The sequence below is a fragment of the Spodoptera frugiperda genome, chromosome 6 (assembly GCF_023101765.2).
Source record: "Spodoptera frugiperda isolate SF20-4 chromosome 6, AGI-APGP_CSIRO_Sfru_2.0, whole genome shotgun sequence".
NCBI lineage: Eukaryota > Metazoa > Arthropoda > Insecta > Lepidoptera > Noctuidae > Spodoptera > Spodoptera frugiperda.
In genome coordinates this window covers 8021129-8038320 of record NC_064217.1, presented here as the reverse complement: position 1 = coordinate 8038320, position 17192 = coordinate 8021129, and the positions used below count along the sequence as shown (strand labels likewise).

At 33.9% G+C, this 17192-nt stretch overlaps 4 protein-coding genes across 6 annotated transcripts; 1 reads left to right on the top strand and 3 right to left on the bottom strand.

Annotated features, from left to right (window-relative positions):
• Nucleotides 1-1752: 1752 nt before the first annotated feature.
• LOC118267865 (uncharacterized) lies at nt 1753-8596 on the bottom strand. The gene is made up of 13 exons (XM_050694500.1): nt 8448-8596; nt 8113-8188; nt 7925-8013; nt 7618-7729; nt 5754-5839; nt 5133-5208; nt 4650-4738; nt 4451-4562; nt 2971-3131; nt 2789-2864; nt 2600-2688; nt 2403-2514; nt 1753-1867 (listed from the first exon to the last, which is right to left on the bottom strand). The coding sequence occupies exons 1-13, from the start codon at nt 8502-8504 to the stop codon at nt 1779-1781; spliced, it is 1224 nt and encodes a 407-aa protein (XP_050550457.1). The 5' UTR covers nt 8505-8596; the 3' UTR covers nt 1753-1778.
• Nucleotides 3772-5738, bottom strand: LOC118267985 (general odorant-binding protein 72-like). Of its 2 annotated transcripts, none has more exons than XM_050694119.1 (5): nt 5334-5738; nt 5133-5208; nt 4638-4738; nt 4451-4562; nt 3772-3906 (listed from the first exon to the last, which is right to left on the bottom strand). In XM_050694119.1, exons 1-5 carry the CDS (start codon nt 5403-5405, stop codon nt 3818-3820), a joined length of 450 nt encoding a protein of 149 aa, XP_050550076.1. In that variant the 5' UTR covers nt 5406-5738; the 3' UTR covers nt 3772-3817. The 2 variants fall into 2 exon arrangements, with proteins under 2 accessions (XP_050550076.1, XP_050550077.1); XM_050694120.1 differs by having other exon boundaries at nt 4650-4738.
• Nucleotides 8597-9694: 1098 nt separating the features above from the next.
• On the bottom strand, nt 9695-13913 carry LOC118267990 (general odorant-binding protein 19a-like). Of its 2 annotated transcripts, none has more exons than XM_050694124.1 (5): nt 13845-13913; nt 11969-12044; nt 11609-11697; nt 11131-11242; nt 9695-9821 (listed from the first exon to the last, which is right to left on the bottom strand). In XM_050694124.1, the coding sequence occupies exons 2-5, from the start codon at nt 12042-12044 to the stop codon at nt 9733-9735; spliced, it is 366 nt and encodes a 121-aa protein (XP_050550081.1). In that variant the 5' UTR covers nt 13845-13913; the 3' UTR covers nt 9695-9732. The 2 variants fall into 2 exon arrangements, with proteins under 2 accessions (XP_050550081.1, XP_035438149.2); XM_035582256.2 differs by lacking the exon at nt 13845-13913 and adding an exon at nt 12185-12276.
• Nucleotides 13914-14409: 496 nt separating this feature from the next.
• LOC118267992 (general odorant-binding protein 72-like) lies at nt 14410-16706 on the top strand. The gene is made up of 5 exons (XM_035582258.2): nt 14410-14676; nt 15187-15262; nt 15352-15440; nt 15795-15906; nt 16494-16706. Exons 1-5 carry the CDS (start codon nt 14623-14625, stop codon nt 16580-16582), a joined length of 420 nt encoding a protein of 139 aa, XP_035438151.1. The 5' UTR covers nt 14410-14622; the 3' UTR covers nt 16583-16706.
• Nucleotides 16707-17192: the final 486 nt, after the last annotated feature.

Genomic DNA, 17192 nt, shown 5'->3' with positions numbered 1-17192 from the left:
GCTATTAGACGCGTAAACGTTCTTTTGAATGGACGCGAAATGATTTTTAATTCCGACCAAAATCATCTCAAACTATTACTTCCACAGGTTTTCTTCACTATTTAGTACTTTATACTATCTTTAGCACAGCATAAAGGGTTGTCAAAATCTACAACCTGCCTAGCGGGTTACCGGGGTTCTGGCTTTAAATGCAGGAGTAAAAACGGAGTGGTTTTTAGTCAGTAAGACTTTGATACTCCCTCCTGTCTTGCCCAAGGCGGGAGACACTGGATGATTTTTCCTCCTCAAAAAAAAAATGTAGACAAAATGTAAGTGTCAGCACACGGTACATTCATGACGGCGGGGTAGAATGTAGAATATACATAACTATGTCGTAACGTAAAGTTATTTGACAGAGACTGGGCAGTAGGATTATCTGATAAATCAAGCCTGAATATTTAGGGATAAGTAAATACTCTTATGTAGAGAATCCCCGTAATCTATACTGTATATGTGGACTGTGATTTTGATATTCATGAAAAGATCTTTCCAAAATGTCTGCAGAAAACCTCCTCAGTGATATTCAACATGATATTTTTATTTCGTGCAAATATATCTAAAGAATTTTTCGATTTAAAAGTGCTATAAGAAACTGATCACCAACCCAACAATGAGTTCCTAATCTAAACAAATTAATGTACAACAGCGTTGCCTCTGCATAATTTGCTCGCGAAGATTGATAGATAAACAAAAATGCTAAATCACTGTGAGATCCACTAAATACCACCTACAAGTTAATCATACGCAATTATGAATAGCGTACCAGTACCTCTTAGTTGTTTAGCAATTATATTGTGCATATTGCATGCTTTTCATAGAAACACAAGACAGAGATGGTACTTTCAGTTCAGTTCAGTAAAATAAAAGACGAACCACACAATTAATCTCTGGATTAAATGTTCCTAATGGGAATTTAGAAACAAAAAAAAATACTTTTCGAGGATCAAACGCGATCACCCCTTTCTGAGCAATTGCTGTTCCCTAGTCCAATTTTTTTTTTTGGTAACAAATGAAGATTATAGTAAATAAAATACACAAACCAACATATTAAAAAGTAATAATAGTAAAGCTATTTCAATAACTACACGTATTGTGACGACCTTGGATGCTATCTCAGCGCCACGGCAAAACAACACTCTTCTTGGAAATAGAATTGATTGAGTTAATTATAGCAGAGCTCTTTATACTCATACTATTGTAACTATGTTGTTATATACATAGTTTTGCCTCCTTTTTTATTACGCGATGGAAATTCTCATGGCCTTGCCACGTCGTAAGGACAACAGGGGTGCGTGCCGGACTCTTACCGGCTAAAACCACTGCGGTGTACCTCAACTGCCTGTGGCATTGATTCGAGTTACCCTTGCGGATTCACCGCACCCGGCAGGCTTTGACCTACCACTATGTTTTTGGCAGGTCCCGCCACTTTAGCGGCACTGGGAGGCTGCTTCCCTTCCTCGAGTGGATAGTTTTGTCACCTGACTATTAGTGAACCCTTTCTTTTCGTCGAGGACTATTTGATAGAGCAAAAGTTTTAAAATCTTTATGAAATAAACTAATTATTGTGTTCATTAGGACGGCTGTATAGAATTGGCCAATTTTCAGTTTCAAATATTTTGGAACTCTTGCTACTCCAATGAAGGTTTCAAAGGACTATGAAAAATTGGCTGCGAGTGAAGTTAGCTTAGCTATTAATAAAATAAAACGCAGTCAAACATATTAATCTATTTAATCTAAAATTATGCAAAAATAAAATCTTCTGGCTTGTACTCGTACATGCACTTCGCTGCGTAAAATGAAACTTCGCAGATGTCCTTGTATTTCTTTTCTGGAATTTTAAACAATATATTTTGAGATATTATTAACACACACATATTACAGGCACCTACACATTAAAAACATATTCTAGCCAGCAATGCTGCAGCTGTGAAACGTCTTTGATTATTTTTCTATCTGCTAACTTGATCCCTGACTCTAATGAATTTCTTTCATGTCTTTAATTGTAAGAAGAGAGTTTTTATCTGAATCTCCGATCGTAAAAAAATCACAAGCGAATCTTAAGAAAATTTAATTGATTTAATTATGACTACAGTTATTTTTTACTATAGTAACTACAGGGAAAGAGAGGCAGACCACAAAAAAGGTGGGACGACGGCATCAGACAGGTTGCGGGAATGACTTGGGGTAGACTGGCCATAGAAAGGCCAGAATGGAGAAGATTGGAGGAGGCCTTTGCCACCTGGCAAACCGACACACAGAAGTGGAGGAAGAACGCACTGATAGCTTATCTAATATATTATTTTTCGCGTACGAATAAAAATGCTATAAATAAATAAACTACAGAGACAATTCATATTACTTACGGACGTCTTTGCATTTTTCCACAGCAGCCTTTGCTGATTCTTTTATATCAGGTGGGTACATAAGATCAATCTGTTTGATGGAAGCTTCGTAGTTTAATTTATTGTTCTTTATCTGTAAGAAATCAACACTTTATTTTATATCTTCCTCCTTTATTATGCTTATTGACCAATTAGCAAATAATCTTTCATTTACTTACCACATTCGTCAATTCATAGATGCACGCTATATAGCACATAACCTTTCTGTCTTCTATGAATTTACCCTTATCTATACTGCCAATTTGGTCTGAAAAAATATTTAACATTGATGAAAACTCTCTCATTATTCTATTTTTAATCATTTACATCATTGACGTATAGAATAAATATTAACAATATATATGTACCTTCCGTCACACCAATCTTATTCATACAATTTTTCTTCAGCATTTTTCCAGAATTCTTCAACTGTTGTCTTGACATCTGTAAGATATTAAGGTCTTCTATCACATAGAACACTTACTCCAAACTTAGTATTTACTTTGTTCTCATTTAAAATATCATTAATGTCACTTTTATTAGTACTTACAGCATCACTTCCAGAGGCCAAAAACATAGCTATCACGAATAAACATATTCTTTTTCGATCCATCACGACACTCACAAGTCCCTTACTAAATTGCACTGTTTGCTTAAAACCTACTTGTAACCATATATACGACGTCCCTATACTCTGATTGTATAGTGATCAGTGTATCATTAGCAAAGCAAATACATGCATTACTAGCTAATTAACCAGTGAACGTCTTTCCATAAACTAACAAGATTTAAAATGGTTATTTCAACAAACTTTATTGTAGTTTTATACGTTCGTTGTTTTTTAAATACCCTGGACTGTAGTCTAAAGAATACTTATTCTAAATGGAAATATAATGACGTATTTTTTCTGTTAAATAAGTTTTTTGACAAAAACTAATTGAAGGCTCATTTTTATCGTCATTTATATGACTTCTTATACCAAAATTATAGTAAAATATAGAAATAACCACATCTTAGTTAATATTCAAATTGCAATGTAAGTACAGTAAGCAAAGTTTTTTATGTTATGAACCAGTAAACGAGCAGGCAGATCACCTGATGGTAAGCAATCACCGCCGCTCATGGACACCCGAACATTTCGAAAACTCAAAATTAAACTAAATTGCATGCTTTCTATAAAAGTATATCTTTTACAACCAATCGTGGACTCAGTAGCCAACTAATGGTTACTGTCCTTGTTCTGAAATAATCTTGCTGAAGCATATATGTACTAAAAAAATAATTTTCTTTGTATCTTTAACTTTGGTCATTAAGTGTATTTGTCTAGGTATTAGTGAATAAAACTACAAGACTCATTCCATAAAATGTTTCTTCATTCAAATCCAATTTTATGATTTTTAAGGGAACATGAAATTGGCAGGGTCAAAATCGTAAATACATTTCGCTGTCCAATAAGAGGCTTCGCAGAGATCTTTGTAATTTTTAGCTGTAATAATAAAACAAATTATTAGTAAGCAAAACCTTCTTGCTCAAATGTGTTTTGATAGTTAATAAATTGCACTCTCCGTATAATCATGATACAAATAATAAGATTATGTACAAAAAATGTGTTTACCTATAAGTAAAGTATATAATTATATAGGTATCCCATAAAGACAGATATAAAACTAACTAAACGCTATACAAATAGAGTAAAAAAAATGTGGATTATATAGCGTGATAATTTAACAAAACATTCAGAGGTGGCTTTATAATATTGAGTAAGGTAATCAAGATTATACAAAACGATTGGTTATTAAGGCTTCCCCACACAAGTAATAAGTTAAATACAAAGGTTGAGTTTGATATTTGCAGCTACGACTATAAAATATTTGAAACCATACATTTTTTAATTTATTTAAGTGCCAGATAGCGAGCAAAAAGAGTATTGCTTAGATATTTTCCCACTTCTAGTAGTTTCCTATTGTCTAGTTTTTTATCAAGACAGGTTACGTCTGTCTAAATAATATTTATGATCATCAAAAACTTACCAACTGGTCTGCAATGTTCTATAGCTGCTTTAACAGGTGCCTTCATATCATTGGGAAACATTATATCCACCTGCCTCAGCATCATATCATGGTTGATCGTGCTACCTTTAACCTAACAGTTACAAATATATGAATTTAGTCGGAATTTCAAAACTAATTCAACTTTAGTAGATTACTTTATTCGTACATTGAAACTTACGCTCTGTCCCATTTTGTAGACACAAGCTATGTAACACATAAAGTCTTTCTTTTCAAGAAATTTTCCCTTGTCCACATCTTTAACTTCGTCTGTAATGACAGTAAAATGTATAAAGAGATAAAAAGAAGTTTTAATATTTATTTAATGCCTAGCTTCTGCCAGCGGCTTCGCCTGCGGGATAAAAAACGATTTTGGCCATTTTGACGTGATTAAGTAACAAACACGCGCATACTCACAAATACTCGCATTTATAATAATATTATAGTATGATTCAGATTTTTCTGCTCAACCAAATACCAGCAATAGACGACATTAAGTCTAGTTTGCCGTGGAAGGGGACTATATCATAAGCACAGACAGAATTTATTCACGTACCCAATGAAAAACGTTATAATTTAAGAATAAGAAGAATTGTAACAGCTAATACATAAATTTTGGAAGTACCATTACACCAGTAAAAAAACATAGTTGCAAATTAATTACCTTCAGTTAGATCATTTTTTGCAGAACACGTCTTTTTAATTAACTTCCCAGAGTTTTTTATTTGTTCCCTCGTCATCTGCATTAAAAAATGAAACAAATTATTCAATAATTTCTCGAGAATGTGGCATTTTTAATAATACCTTAGAGGATAGATTAAATTAAGATAAACATGTAATAAATAAAGAAGTAACAAGTACTTACCGAATGAACAAAACAATTATTGAACATCACAAGCAAGATAACCGAAATAAGAAAATAATTGATGGAATACATTTTAGAAGTGCTGTAGGAATGTAAAGATGAAACAATAAAAGCGAATGGTAATAAAGTTGTTTTTATAAAGACAACAAAATCTTTAATTACTAAGCTAAGTGTTACTTGTCACACAAGAACACTGCACTTATAAATGACAAGACACTGTTTAAAAAGAAAACAACCAGTTAATCAAACAATATCTCTATTTAACAAACTAACAGAATGAAACGAAATTGTCATAAGCAGCGGGTACATTCATATTTATATTCGATCAATAAAGTATGGAAATTACAAAATGAAATTATTTATACATTTATTAATTCGAAAAACATTAATGTACTTAATGTTCCGTAGAATAAAACATTAGGGGAAGATGAAACTGTCAGGGTCCTTTTCATACAAACATTTTGTTCCGTAAAACACTCTCTCGCACAAGTCGTTGTAATTGTCCTCTGAAAAGAAATTTAAAAGGGTTTTTATTGGTTTTCTTACACACAATCTTCTATGTTCGCAAGATAATCGATACACGATTCTGACATGCCTCTTTCATTTCATCTTCAATCATATTGATGACTAGCTTTTGCCCGCGACTTCGTTCGCGTGGAATAGTGACTTCCGGCAAATTTTTGGTTTTAACCACATAGTTCCCGATCTCGCGGGATCTCTTCAAAAATGAGATGTGGAAGATATTCCAGGGAACTCTTCAAAAATCAACATAATGAGCTCTGCGTTTGAATTTAATAGATGTATACTCACTTAGGGTATTGAAAAAATAGTTTAAAAACGGACTTAAACTAACTTAAAACTAAAGAAAGCTACGAATTACGAATTTATAACAATTAAAAAAGAAACTATATTACAACCTATCCTCTATGCTATAATAACCAAGCTTAAACTAAATAATTTAAAAGAAACGACTTAAATCTAATCTAATTAATTTATAAATTAGACTTACAATTTTATTAAAAAAACTAAAGATGTAACTACTAATAATCGATATCAAACTAAACCTACGTTAAATGGTTAACCAAGTTAAACTTATTAATTGACAAGATACAACGAAAAATTTTAATATACGAAACAGCAGGACCACTAAGACAAATAATCATACGACTGATAATACACTTTTTCTACGATAGTACCGAAGCGCTCGATACCCAACCAAATGAATGTAACGAAACCATAGCGCGATCTATTTCGATCCCAACGACATCTATTAAAGACAACTTGGATTATTTATTTATACTCCGTTCGGGCACCTAGTTTAATCATATTGATATTATTTTTTTCATACCTTTTTACTATTTATTTACTTTTTTTCGATGAATTAAAACTAACATGAACCGAAGTGTGTAACGATCGACATAGTTATCTATACTCCGTTAGAGCATTTTCTTTGTACTAAATGATTATATTGATACATTTTTTTCATATTTACTATTTATTTACTTTTTTCGATCAATAAATGAACCGAAGTCGTGAACGATTACAAAATGAATATTTAGAGCATTTATACATGTTTTATTATATTCGATATTATTTTTTTCAACATTACTATGTACTTACTTTTTTTCGATAGAATTAAAACATTAGGGGAACCGATGTGTAACGATCGACATAGAATCCTATTTCATAAAAACATTTTTATTTTTTAATTTTTGAAATAAAAATATATCTCTGTCCTTTCACAGGTTCTAAACTATATCTGTACCAAATTTCCCAAATCTGTCAAAAAGATTAATGGTTAAGCAAGAATGTTCGACGTGATTCTTTAATTTGACATAACTTTTTTATTTATGAACCGATTGACATGAAACAAACTAAATGTAAATTTAAGCATCTTATTCGTAAAACCGCATCCAACTCGGATCAGCCGTTTCTGAGATTAGCGCGCACAGACGAACAGACAAACAGACAAACTGACAAAAAAAAAGTTAATTACATTTTTGGGTTCGATATCGACATAACAATAACCCCTGCTATTTTTTTTATTTTTATTTTCAATGTACAGACAGCACTTTTCTACGATTTTATTATATGTATAGATTGGCTCTTGTTGTTGCTTGTTTACAGTCTATTTTTACTTTAGATATTATCTTTGATACTCTTTTTTTATTCTTCTTAACATTATACCAAGATACTTAGGACGGTACAATATGTTCTTCTTTTCCATTTTTATCATCAGTTGTTTTCCTATCATTAATATTAACTAACATTTTAGGATACTTACGGATATGTATGCAAGCTGCTATAGACTTTTTGACTGAATCTTTTAGTTCTGGAGGGTACAACATGTCAATTTGCTTTGTTATGAGCGCCATATCAAGTTTGTCATTCTTTACCTGAAAAAGAATATTGGAATCTGTATGATGTTCTTTTAAAATATATATAGGTATATTGTAAGTCTAGAAGTCTGTGCAATTATTTAGATTACAAGGTGTATTGAGATGATGTTTCTGAAGGTGATAATAATATATTTGCTAGTGACAATGATTTTCTTCAAGTGGTAGAAAGGAAAATAAATTTAAAAGACTTACCACTTGAAAAGTTTTGTATACGCAAGCGACGTAACACATAACATCACGGTCTTCATTGAACACTCCTTGTTCTATTCTCCCAACTTGATCTAAAAGATAGTATGTCACATTAATTTACTCAAAATCTGGATGATAATGGGTAGCTTTATTAAATGAACCAATGATTAAATGTATTGTGTTGTTCTTACCTTCGGTTACCGAGTTTTTCGGCATACATTGATTTTTTACTATACCCATAGTTTTTTTAACTTGTTGTCGACTCATCTGTAACATGGAAATGTGTTTTTTGTTACATATTGAACCAGTAACTCAATTTGTTATCGTGGTCTTTTTTATAAATTTGATCGATAATGTTGCATAAGATGTAGTAGAAGACCTCATTGCCAATTACATGTAAATTGGTTTCCAGCCAAAAACAATACTGGATTTCAAACTTGATCTTCAGGCTTATCTCAACGACTTGGGTCATATAACAGTGCCTTTGTAATAAAAATAGTTAATAACATATTTAGTTAATACTTACCCCATAACTGCATCCCGCACACAGCACAACCAAATACACTAAAATTAAATGATTCATTTGTATTTCCTAATCAATTTCTGGACACAAGTCGTCCCCAACAAACCGAATAAACACTGGAAACATTAATTTTGAAATCTTCCAATTTATGTCCAAAAACTTTATCTGTAACGTGTGATTAAGTTAAGAGACGTATATTCATTGTTACATGATAACCATATATTAGCTAAACGTTTGGTAATAAATTATCTAGTCGTTAACTCTCAGGGCCTCTTAGTAACAGAGAATCAACCACAGTTTGTATGAGAACATTATTTAGAGGACAGTATGTAGGTACTGTGGTTCGGTGCCTATATCGTGTTTGGAGGGGAAAGAAAGATTTAACAAATTGGATTAAGTATTTATATACTTTTCGTCTGGAGTAAAGACCAGGCCTAGAGAATAATTGCCCCCGGAGCTGCGGACTACCTAGCGGATTAACCGGGGCTCCGGCACGAAAAGCAAGGGTGTAGAAACAAGGTGGTTTTCTTAAGTTAGTAAGAGTCTGGCACTACTCTCAGATAATTTTACGCCCTAAAAAAAGTAGTAAAAACCTAGTACCCCCCATTTAGGTGGAACGAAGATATCCACAGGATAGCTGACTATAGTTGGATGCGAAAAACTTAAAGTCAAACTCAGCGGCGGGAAAATGGAAAGGAGTTCAGTCAGCAAAGCAGTGCATGGGATTATAGCTGATGATTATAAAACATTTTGTACCACGATCTTAGATAGGTTGCCGGGGTGAGCATTTTTTCCAGCTCCAGTAACGTTATTTTTTTAATATCTGAACAATACAAAACTATTTAGTTCTGGGGACTTTACCGCACGTACGTTTAACGAGTTCGAATCGAGACCGCGTTCGGTGCTCTGATTGGTTGGTTGATTGGCGCCGGCTAATCAAAACGCCGCACGTGGTCTCGTTAAACGTAAAGCACACTCGTACTAACGCCTCAGAGTCCAATAAAGCCCGGAGCTACGGACTACCTAGCGGGTTTACCGGGGCTCCGGCTCGAAAAGCAGGACGAACGGGGTGGATTTTAGTCAGTAAGAGTATGACACTCCTTCTCGCTTCGCCCAAGGTGGGAGAAGTCATTGGATGATTTGCGCCCTCAAAAAAAAAAATCCAATAAGGTATAATCCAATACTAATTAGTACATCATCTAATTAGTTGCAGTAATTAAATAAATTACATGTAAAAAGAAACTAAATAGTTCACGTCACAAATGTTTTTAATGTAAACTTTGTACGTTCAAGGAAATACAAAATTTTCTGCGTCGTAGTCGTACATGCATTTAGCGGTCCAGTATGATGATTCACACAAGTCTTTATATTTCTTGGCTGAAACAAATAAATTAACTAATTTACATCAAACCTAAATGTGATATAGACTCCAAAGGCTAAGATAAAAGTGAACTATATTAGGGCATTCATTTTTCGATAGTTGTGGTGGCGAAGGATAGTACGGTTCCAAATTAAAGATGAAGAGCATTTACACAGAGAAGCTCAACGGTTAGATCTTAGGCACGTTTCCCTACAGAATGACTAGAACACTGAAAATATCCGTAGATTGTGTTTTTTAAGCTATAAGACGGATCACCTAATTGTAAGCAATCGCTCATGTACATCCGAAACATCAGATGAGTTATATGAGTACGTTGCCGGCGTTTCCGGGGTTAGGAATTTAAGGGAAGTTGGGGACTCGGAGATTGGAAAGGGGGGTTATTGGGCCTCCGGTAACCTCACTTATACAACGCAAGTGTTGTTTCACATCGGTTTTCTGTGAGGTCGTGGTATCACTCTAGTCCAGCCGATTCCTGCCAAAGCATGACTCTCCCACACTCTGTGTGTTTCAAAGAATGCCCATGACACAAGGCACTAGATGGATAAACCATAATTTGGTCGTTACCACATAAGTACATAACGACAGCTATTTATGTAAATGGCTGCATTTATCTACGGCCTTCACAAAACTATTTTGGCTAAAATTCTGGCAGAACAGTCAAATATTATATAAGCGAGCAGGTGTAGGTGTATATCAAAAATCTGAGCAGCTTGGACTGCTTTTAACTAAACCTTCCACTTTTTATTATTCGTCTAAAATGTATTAATCATCGTTTTGAACTAGACATGTAATTACAGCGTGTAATTAACAAAAAGCGTAAAAAATGTTGACACGTGTAGATACGAAAAGATAGCAAAAACTTGATGCTTTTTTTAGCGAATCAAAATTGAGACGTGGCCATTTTTGTTCGATGGTTAATGGTCATAAAATCACCGGTCCTGCTAGCTGTAGGTATTAACTGTTAGACATATTGATATTTTATCATATGTCAATTTTAGATGTAACAAACATGGTACTTATACTTTAGATGAGGTGATTTACTCAATTCACCTCATAATACGTTACTGCTTATTTAGGAAAACCTAATGAACAAAAAGTCCTTTAATGGGACTTATAACACAAATGATGAAAAGTGGATATGCATTGTATAGCAGCATTACGTGCCGTAATGTGCAACTCTGCCTACCCCTTCGAGAATAAAACGGCGTGACGTTGTTTGTAATGGACGAAAAGTATTTTTTTAATAAAATCTTTTTTTGTCAGAAGTACGACAAAAATACGTAGTATATAGAGATTGTGACTTACTTGTTTCTTTACAGTGAGTAGCAGCTGCTTTGACAGCATCCCTCATCTCAGCTGGAAACATCACATCCACCTGTTTAATAACAGCTTCGTAGCTTAGTTTGTTATTCTTCACCTGAAATAAGGTAGAATTTAAAACCAACACTACTTATTAGATCACATTTTATAAAGTTAACAACAGCAAACATCGACTTTGTTCCATGGATAAACGCAATAATGCACTGAATGGAAATTTCTATTACATTGAAAAATATTTGATATTTTAAACGCTTCTGTCAGAGGCTTAGCCTGTAGTGCTATGGGATAAACGTGTCTTTTGTATTATTCCAGACAAGAATATACATCTGTTCTAAATTTTATTCTTATCCCTTCAGCCATTTTGAAATGATTGAATAACAAACAAACACAAACTCACAAACATTTGCAATTATAATACTTGTATTAGTTAAGTAAAATAGAATCAATAGAAAATTGTACTTACAACTTGAGTCATTGTGTAGACACATGCGATGTAACACATAACGTTACGACTTTCTATAAACTTCCCCTTTTCGATGTCACCTACTTCGTCTAAAACCAAAGTTATATCATAGTCACAGGCAATGGAAATAAGGGTACAATTGTGTATTATTTATTCTTAATTATCTTTGTCTTTTGACTGCACATTTGGTGCGGTAGCTAGGCAACCAGCTACCGCACTCTTTGTGTGTTATCCACAAATTGTTGTTTCGGGTCTGGGTGTCATGTGTATGTGAACTTGTATGTTTGTAAACACACCCACGAAACATGAGCAATTCGAATGTGGGGCAAACTTTAAAAAAATCTAAATCATAATTCTTACCTTCGGTCACATCATTCTTCGGCATGCAGGATTTTTTCATAAGTTTGCCAGAATTTTTTAGCTGTTGTCGTGTCATCTACGAAAATATAAAATATTTTTTTTTCCTTAAATGAAACAAAAATAGCACATCATGTAACTTACGTAAAAATAGCACAAAATTTAATTGATATTCTAATAAAAACTATGCGTGGTTTCTAGATTATTATGAGATCTTACCCCATAATTTTCGCCGAAAAACAATAAGATGCATAAAACGCAGCAGAATAATCGAAAGGTATACGTTTTCATAATTAGGCTTACTTCAGCAAAGTATTGCGAAAAAACGTTTAGAACTATTTATAAGGAGGCGTTCACCTACTTAGCAGGCATAAATGATTGATTACATAGGAAAAATGCATTTTGACAATAAAATAATGCGTTGTCTAACCGTCAAGTTACCTAAGTTGACATGCATATTAATGTCCTTATGGCAGCTAATGTATGTGTATTAGCAGTTCAATATTAAATAAAGTTTACTATTTTACTGTTTTATTAGTTGTACTGTTAACATTATTTCGATAGCACTGTAAATACGTATCAGGTGTTCCTCTAGGCAGTAGGGCAAGTGACCCGGTTGTGGCCACCGACCCCTTTGTGGCCATTTGGACCTTCAAATATTTATAACTAAGGCATGGACAAATAAATTACTCTGTTATGTACAGTATTTAAAATATTGAATATTGGAGACACTGATACCGTTGGCAGCTTTGATGTGTCAAACTTCACTTCGATGCAACAAGTCATTCTTTTTAGTTGAGGGTGAAATTGTTAAGGTCTTAACAAAAAGGCTAAGGCGAGCGGGTGAGGATTTGGTTTTTATTTTTTAAATCTTTGCTTATTGTTTGGATGTTTATGTTAATACTACATGAAGAATATATTGTCTAAGTGAAAATAAAGTTATTTTGTCGCCATATGTTTCTGAAGTGCGGTTATTAGAAGGTGGCCACTAATGGAGACAAAATTATGAATTTCTCCATCTTTGGCCACATGGCTGGCCAAAACTAATGTACATAGACACCCGACTTCTTCCCCTTTATTTTATCGTGGCTTTTTTTCCTTGGCTTTACATATCAATAAATACATATTTTTCATTTTCAGAGATGCAATAAATTGCCTTCACACAAAGGGGAGGTCAGTTTACTTTGCAGCTTTTACCAACGTCATATAAATGTTGATCTCCTTATTTGTAAGTTAAATTCAAGTGAAGTAATAATATTTCATATTTTCCAAAATAAATAAAAACCATTGTTTGTAAAATGTCCATTTTAATTTATAAATTTTGATTACTTTTTTTGTATTTTTTGATGGCCAGAACTGGCACACGACCGTGGCCACAAATGGCACGAATCTGGCCAAAAATGGCACAAACTCCCTTTTTTTTTCTTTCTTATACAGTTATTTTTCTATTGGACGTTCTTTAAAAAAAGGGTTTTCTTAGGCAAGGTTAATACATGTTAAATGACTTTTTACAAGAAATATGTTCGTGATAACTAAAACTATAAGTTAAGAAAGCCTCAAAGTCGAAAAAAATCTTAAAGTGGCCACAACCGGGTCACTTACGATATTATGCAGCCAATATTAAAAATGTTTCATTTTAAGGGCTTTTACTAACTAATGGACAGCACAATCAAGCACAATGGACAGTACAACAGCCCCATCGTACCCTAAACTTAAAAGATTTTAAGTTAAAAATGTTCCTGTAATAATTCAATAAAGTAATCTTTGTTTAAGAGAGAGTAATTTAACTGGTATGATAAAAAAACATTAGATACTCATTATAACACGCTTAGTTATGTCTTAAATAAAGAAAACCATAAAAGAAAAAAAGAACCATTACCTTAAATGTTTTTAAGCACTTTCGTCTGAGTATAATACAGTTAGATAAGTACCACCAGGTTAAGAATCAGATACATTGTAAGCTTGATCGCACGTGAGTTCATCACGTACCATTTAGCGGCATTTAATTAGAATTACAGGGAACATAACAGGCTATTAATTAACCAAAGTGACAATTGATAGTCATGAAATAGTGTGAATAGGGTGACCAGTAGAAATAGAACACAAAGGATAGAACTGAGTTAGAATAAAATACTTCACATCTAAGGTAAGCTTCCACAGAGCCGGATCGTCGCATCACACGCATCGTACGTATTCCGTATGATGTCATCAGTACGCATCGCATGTATGTAGGCATTGCTGATGATGCGTAGCGTACATCTCTGTTGAAAAAGCACCCCTTATGCTGGAAGACTATCTTATACACACATATTTGTATGAACTTGTATGTGTAAAAAATACCTAGGTAGATCAAAATTTTAGGGAACATTAATCAGATACTCAAGTAACAATCACTATGGTTCTTATGAATATTCATAGAAGACAATTTCAACCCGTGGTATGCCGAAACGCAGATCTACGCGAGACACAATGTGTTTTCTATTATGTCTCATATACCTAATCTTGTAATTTATGGACACTGTCATAATTCAGGTGTGAACCAGTAAGAGTACAATTAACCAATCACACGTCGAACTTTATATAAAGCGGTTATTGAAGATCAAGGCTTTCATTAAATTGGAGGCCATGACACTACTTACACGCAGAAGATAACAAATATGCTTCTCACCAAAATTGTGAAGTTCTTGATATTAGTTGCAACGTGTGAGGCTGTAAGTTATCCTTTACTATTTAAGTAATGCTTAAATTGATGAGTTGTAGGAATACTTAATAACTAAAATTAGGTTTCGTTTTGACTTAAAGATTGTTTCCAGTGATATCAGAAAAAAAAGTAGTATAGAAATTCATCCAGAGGGCTTAGTACGAGTTTGTTTTATGTTTAACGAGATTGAAACGAGAGCGCGTTTCGGCGCTCTGATTGGCCGGCTCGAATAAACCAACCAATCTGAACGATTACTTTAAACGTAAAGCAAACTTGTACTAAGGGTACAGACTCCGGAGCTGCGGACCACCTAGCAGGTTTACCGGGCTCCGTAATCAAAAGTAGTAACGGGGAGGTTTTTACATAATAAGAGTCTGATACTCCGTCTCGCCTCGCTCAAGGCGAGAGAAGGATGATTTCCCCCTCTAAATAAAAAAAGGGTATAAACTGATAGGTTCATTCGCACCGGTCCGTTCGTAACTAGTCGTAGACGTTCATAATTTTATACATTTTGTTTTAGATGACGATGAAACAGATCAGGAATACTGGTAAGATGATGAGAAAAACGTGCCAACCAAAGAATAATGTCGAAGACGGTAAGTTCAGCATTTCATTGCAGTTCGATTAAGAAAATTTTTGCTGTCTGTAAAAGCACTTATGTAACTTTGATTGAATGTGTTTTTAGAGAAAATCGATCCGATTGCCGACGGTGTCTTCATTGACGAGAAAGAAGTGAAATGCTACATGGCTTGTATTATGAAAATGGCTAACACGGTTGGTACAAGTATTAGAACAATATTTACTAATAGGTATTAGGTATTAGGATTCTAGGGCCTAGGGATGTGCCGTAACAGGCGTTGCACCGTGGAGGCTCCGGAAAAGATCTACTAAGAAGTCTCGGTGCTCATTACAGGTGTAGAGGGTGACCACTGGGGTGGTTTAGTGAGGTAAAAATCCCACACTCTCTAGTCTTTTATTCCCCCCGTCAACAAAAAAAACGGTATTACTCATGTTTGGGGATTACCTTCTTGGAGTCTATATCAGAATCTCAAACAGCTTTACATCGTTCGAAATATGACCAGAAAAATTCTATGATATTGTACCTATCTATCTAATGTAATATTCCAGATCAAAAATGGGAAATTAAATTATGATGCAGCCATAAAACAGGCCGATTTGTTGCTTCCTGATGATATAAAGGAACCTGCTAAAGAAGCTATTACTGCTTGCAGAAAAGTTGGTAAGTAATCGAAATATAAGAAGTAATTTCAAGAGTAATTTTATTTATTTGCAACCATAAAGGGAATACAGTTGTTACCTCTTACGGTAGGCTTAAGGCTAAGATACATTTATGGATCCACAGCAACATTTATTAAAAGAAAGTTACTACCTTTAACTTACTTCATATTACTATGCATTCTGTTAATACTAGAAGAAATCCCATAACATTATAGCCCATTAGAACCTATTTGTTTAATGTCGCAATCATTTGGCCAACGTAAATGTGATGTGTATGAAGGGCTTAGCAACAAAATAATAGAAACAAAAAATATTTAGGTACGTATAGGTATAATTTTGTATGAAAAACTTTCCAAATCGTTACACAGAATAGGTATTTTCATTAAAATTAAAACGGCTAATGAATATAAAATCACAATAGAAGGTCATAAAAATCTAAATCACATTCATTATCTATCTTGCGAACAAATTACCTACCAGAAGTCATTAGGGTTGGCCAATTATTTCAAGTAGCCAGTAGGTATCATACTTGCTTCCTTTCCTAACATTGTGTACATATACATTCATTGCCCATTGTTTTTTTTTCAGCGGATGCCCACAAAGATATTTGCGATGCGTCATTTCACATCACTAAATGCATCTACACACAAAATCCTGGTATATTTTACTTTCCTTGACTTTTAGATATAACTCTGTATTTGCTTTTTACTTAGATCTATATTTATTTGCTTTGTATAAATAAATATTATTATAAATAAAAAAAAATCTCTTAATGAAATAAAATGTTTATGCAAGATAAAATCTTGTCTATTTTTTCCCTGAACAGTACCTACGATGTGGTAATTACACGTAGGTTTTGTGTAATTTTGAAAAATCGCATATGAATCTTCTTCGACTTCGGTAAATACCATAATTTTTATTCAAAGGCAACTTAGAAGTCCAGTCTATAGCGGGAAAGTGGTATATTAGACCTCTTATCTTTTATTTCCTTTTAAAGAGGGAAAATCATCCAATGACTTCTCCTGAAGTCATTATTGGCCCATCTAGGAGCTCCCTCTGGAGCCTAGGGTGAGGCGATAGGGAGTGTCAGACTCTTACTGACCAAAAACCACACGTTCCTACTCCTGCTTTTCGAGCCGGAGCCCCGGTAATACCGGTAGTCCGCAACTCCAGATTTATTATCTGTCCTGAATTTATATTTATGTACTCATAGTACAACAAATGAACTACAACAATGTAGGTAGTCGGTTCGTGTCAACCTGTCGATGTCGCCCTATAATTGTTTCA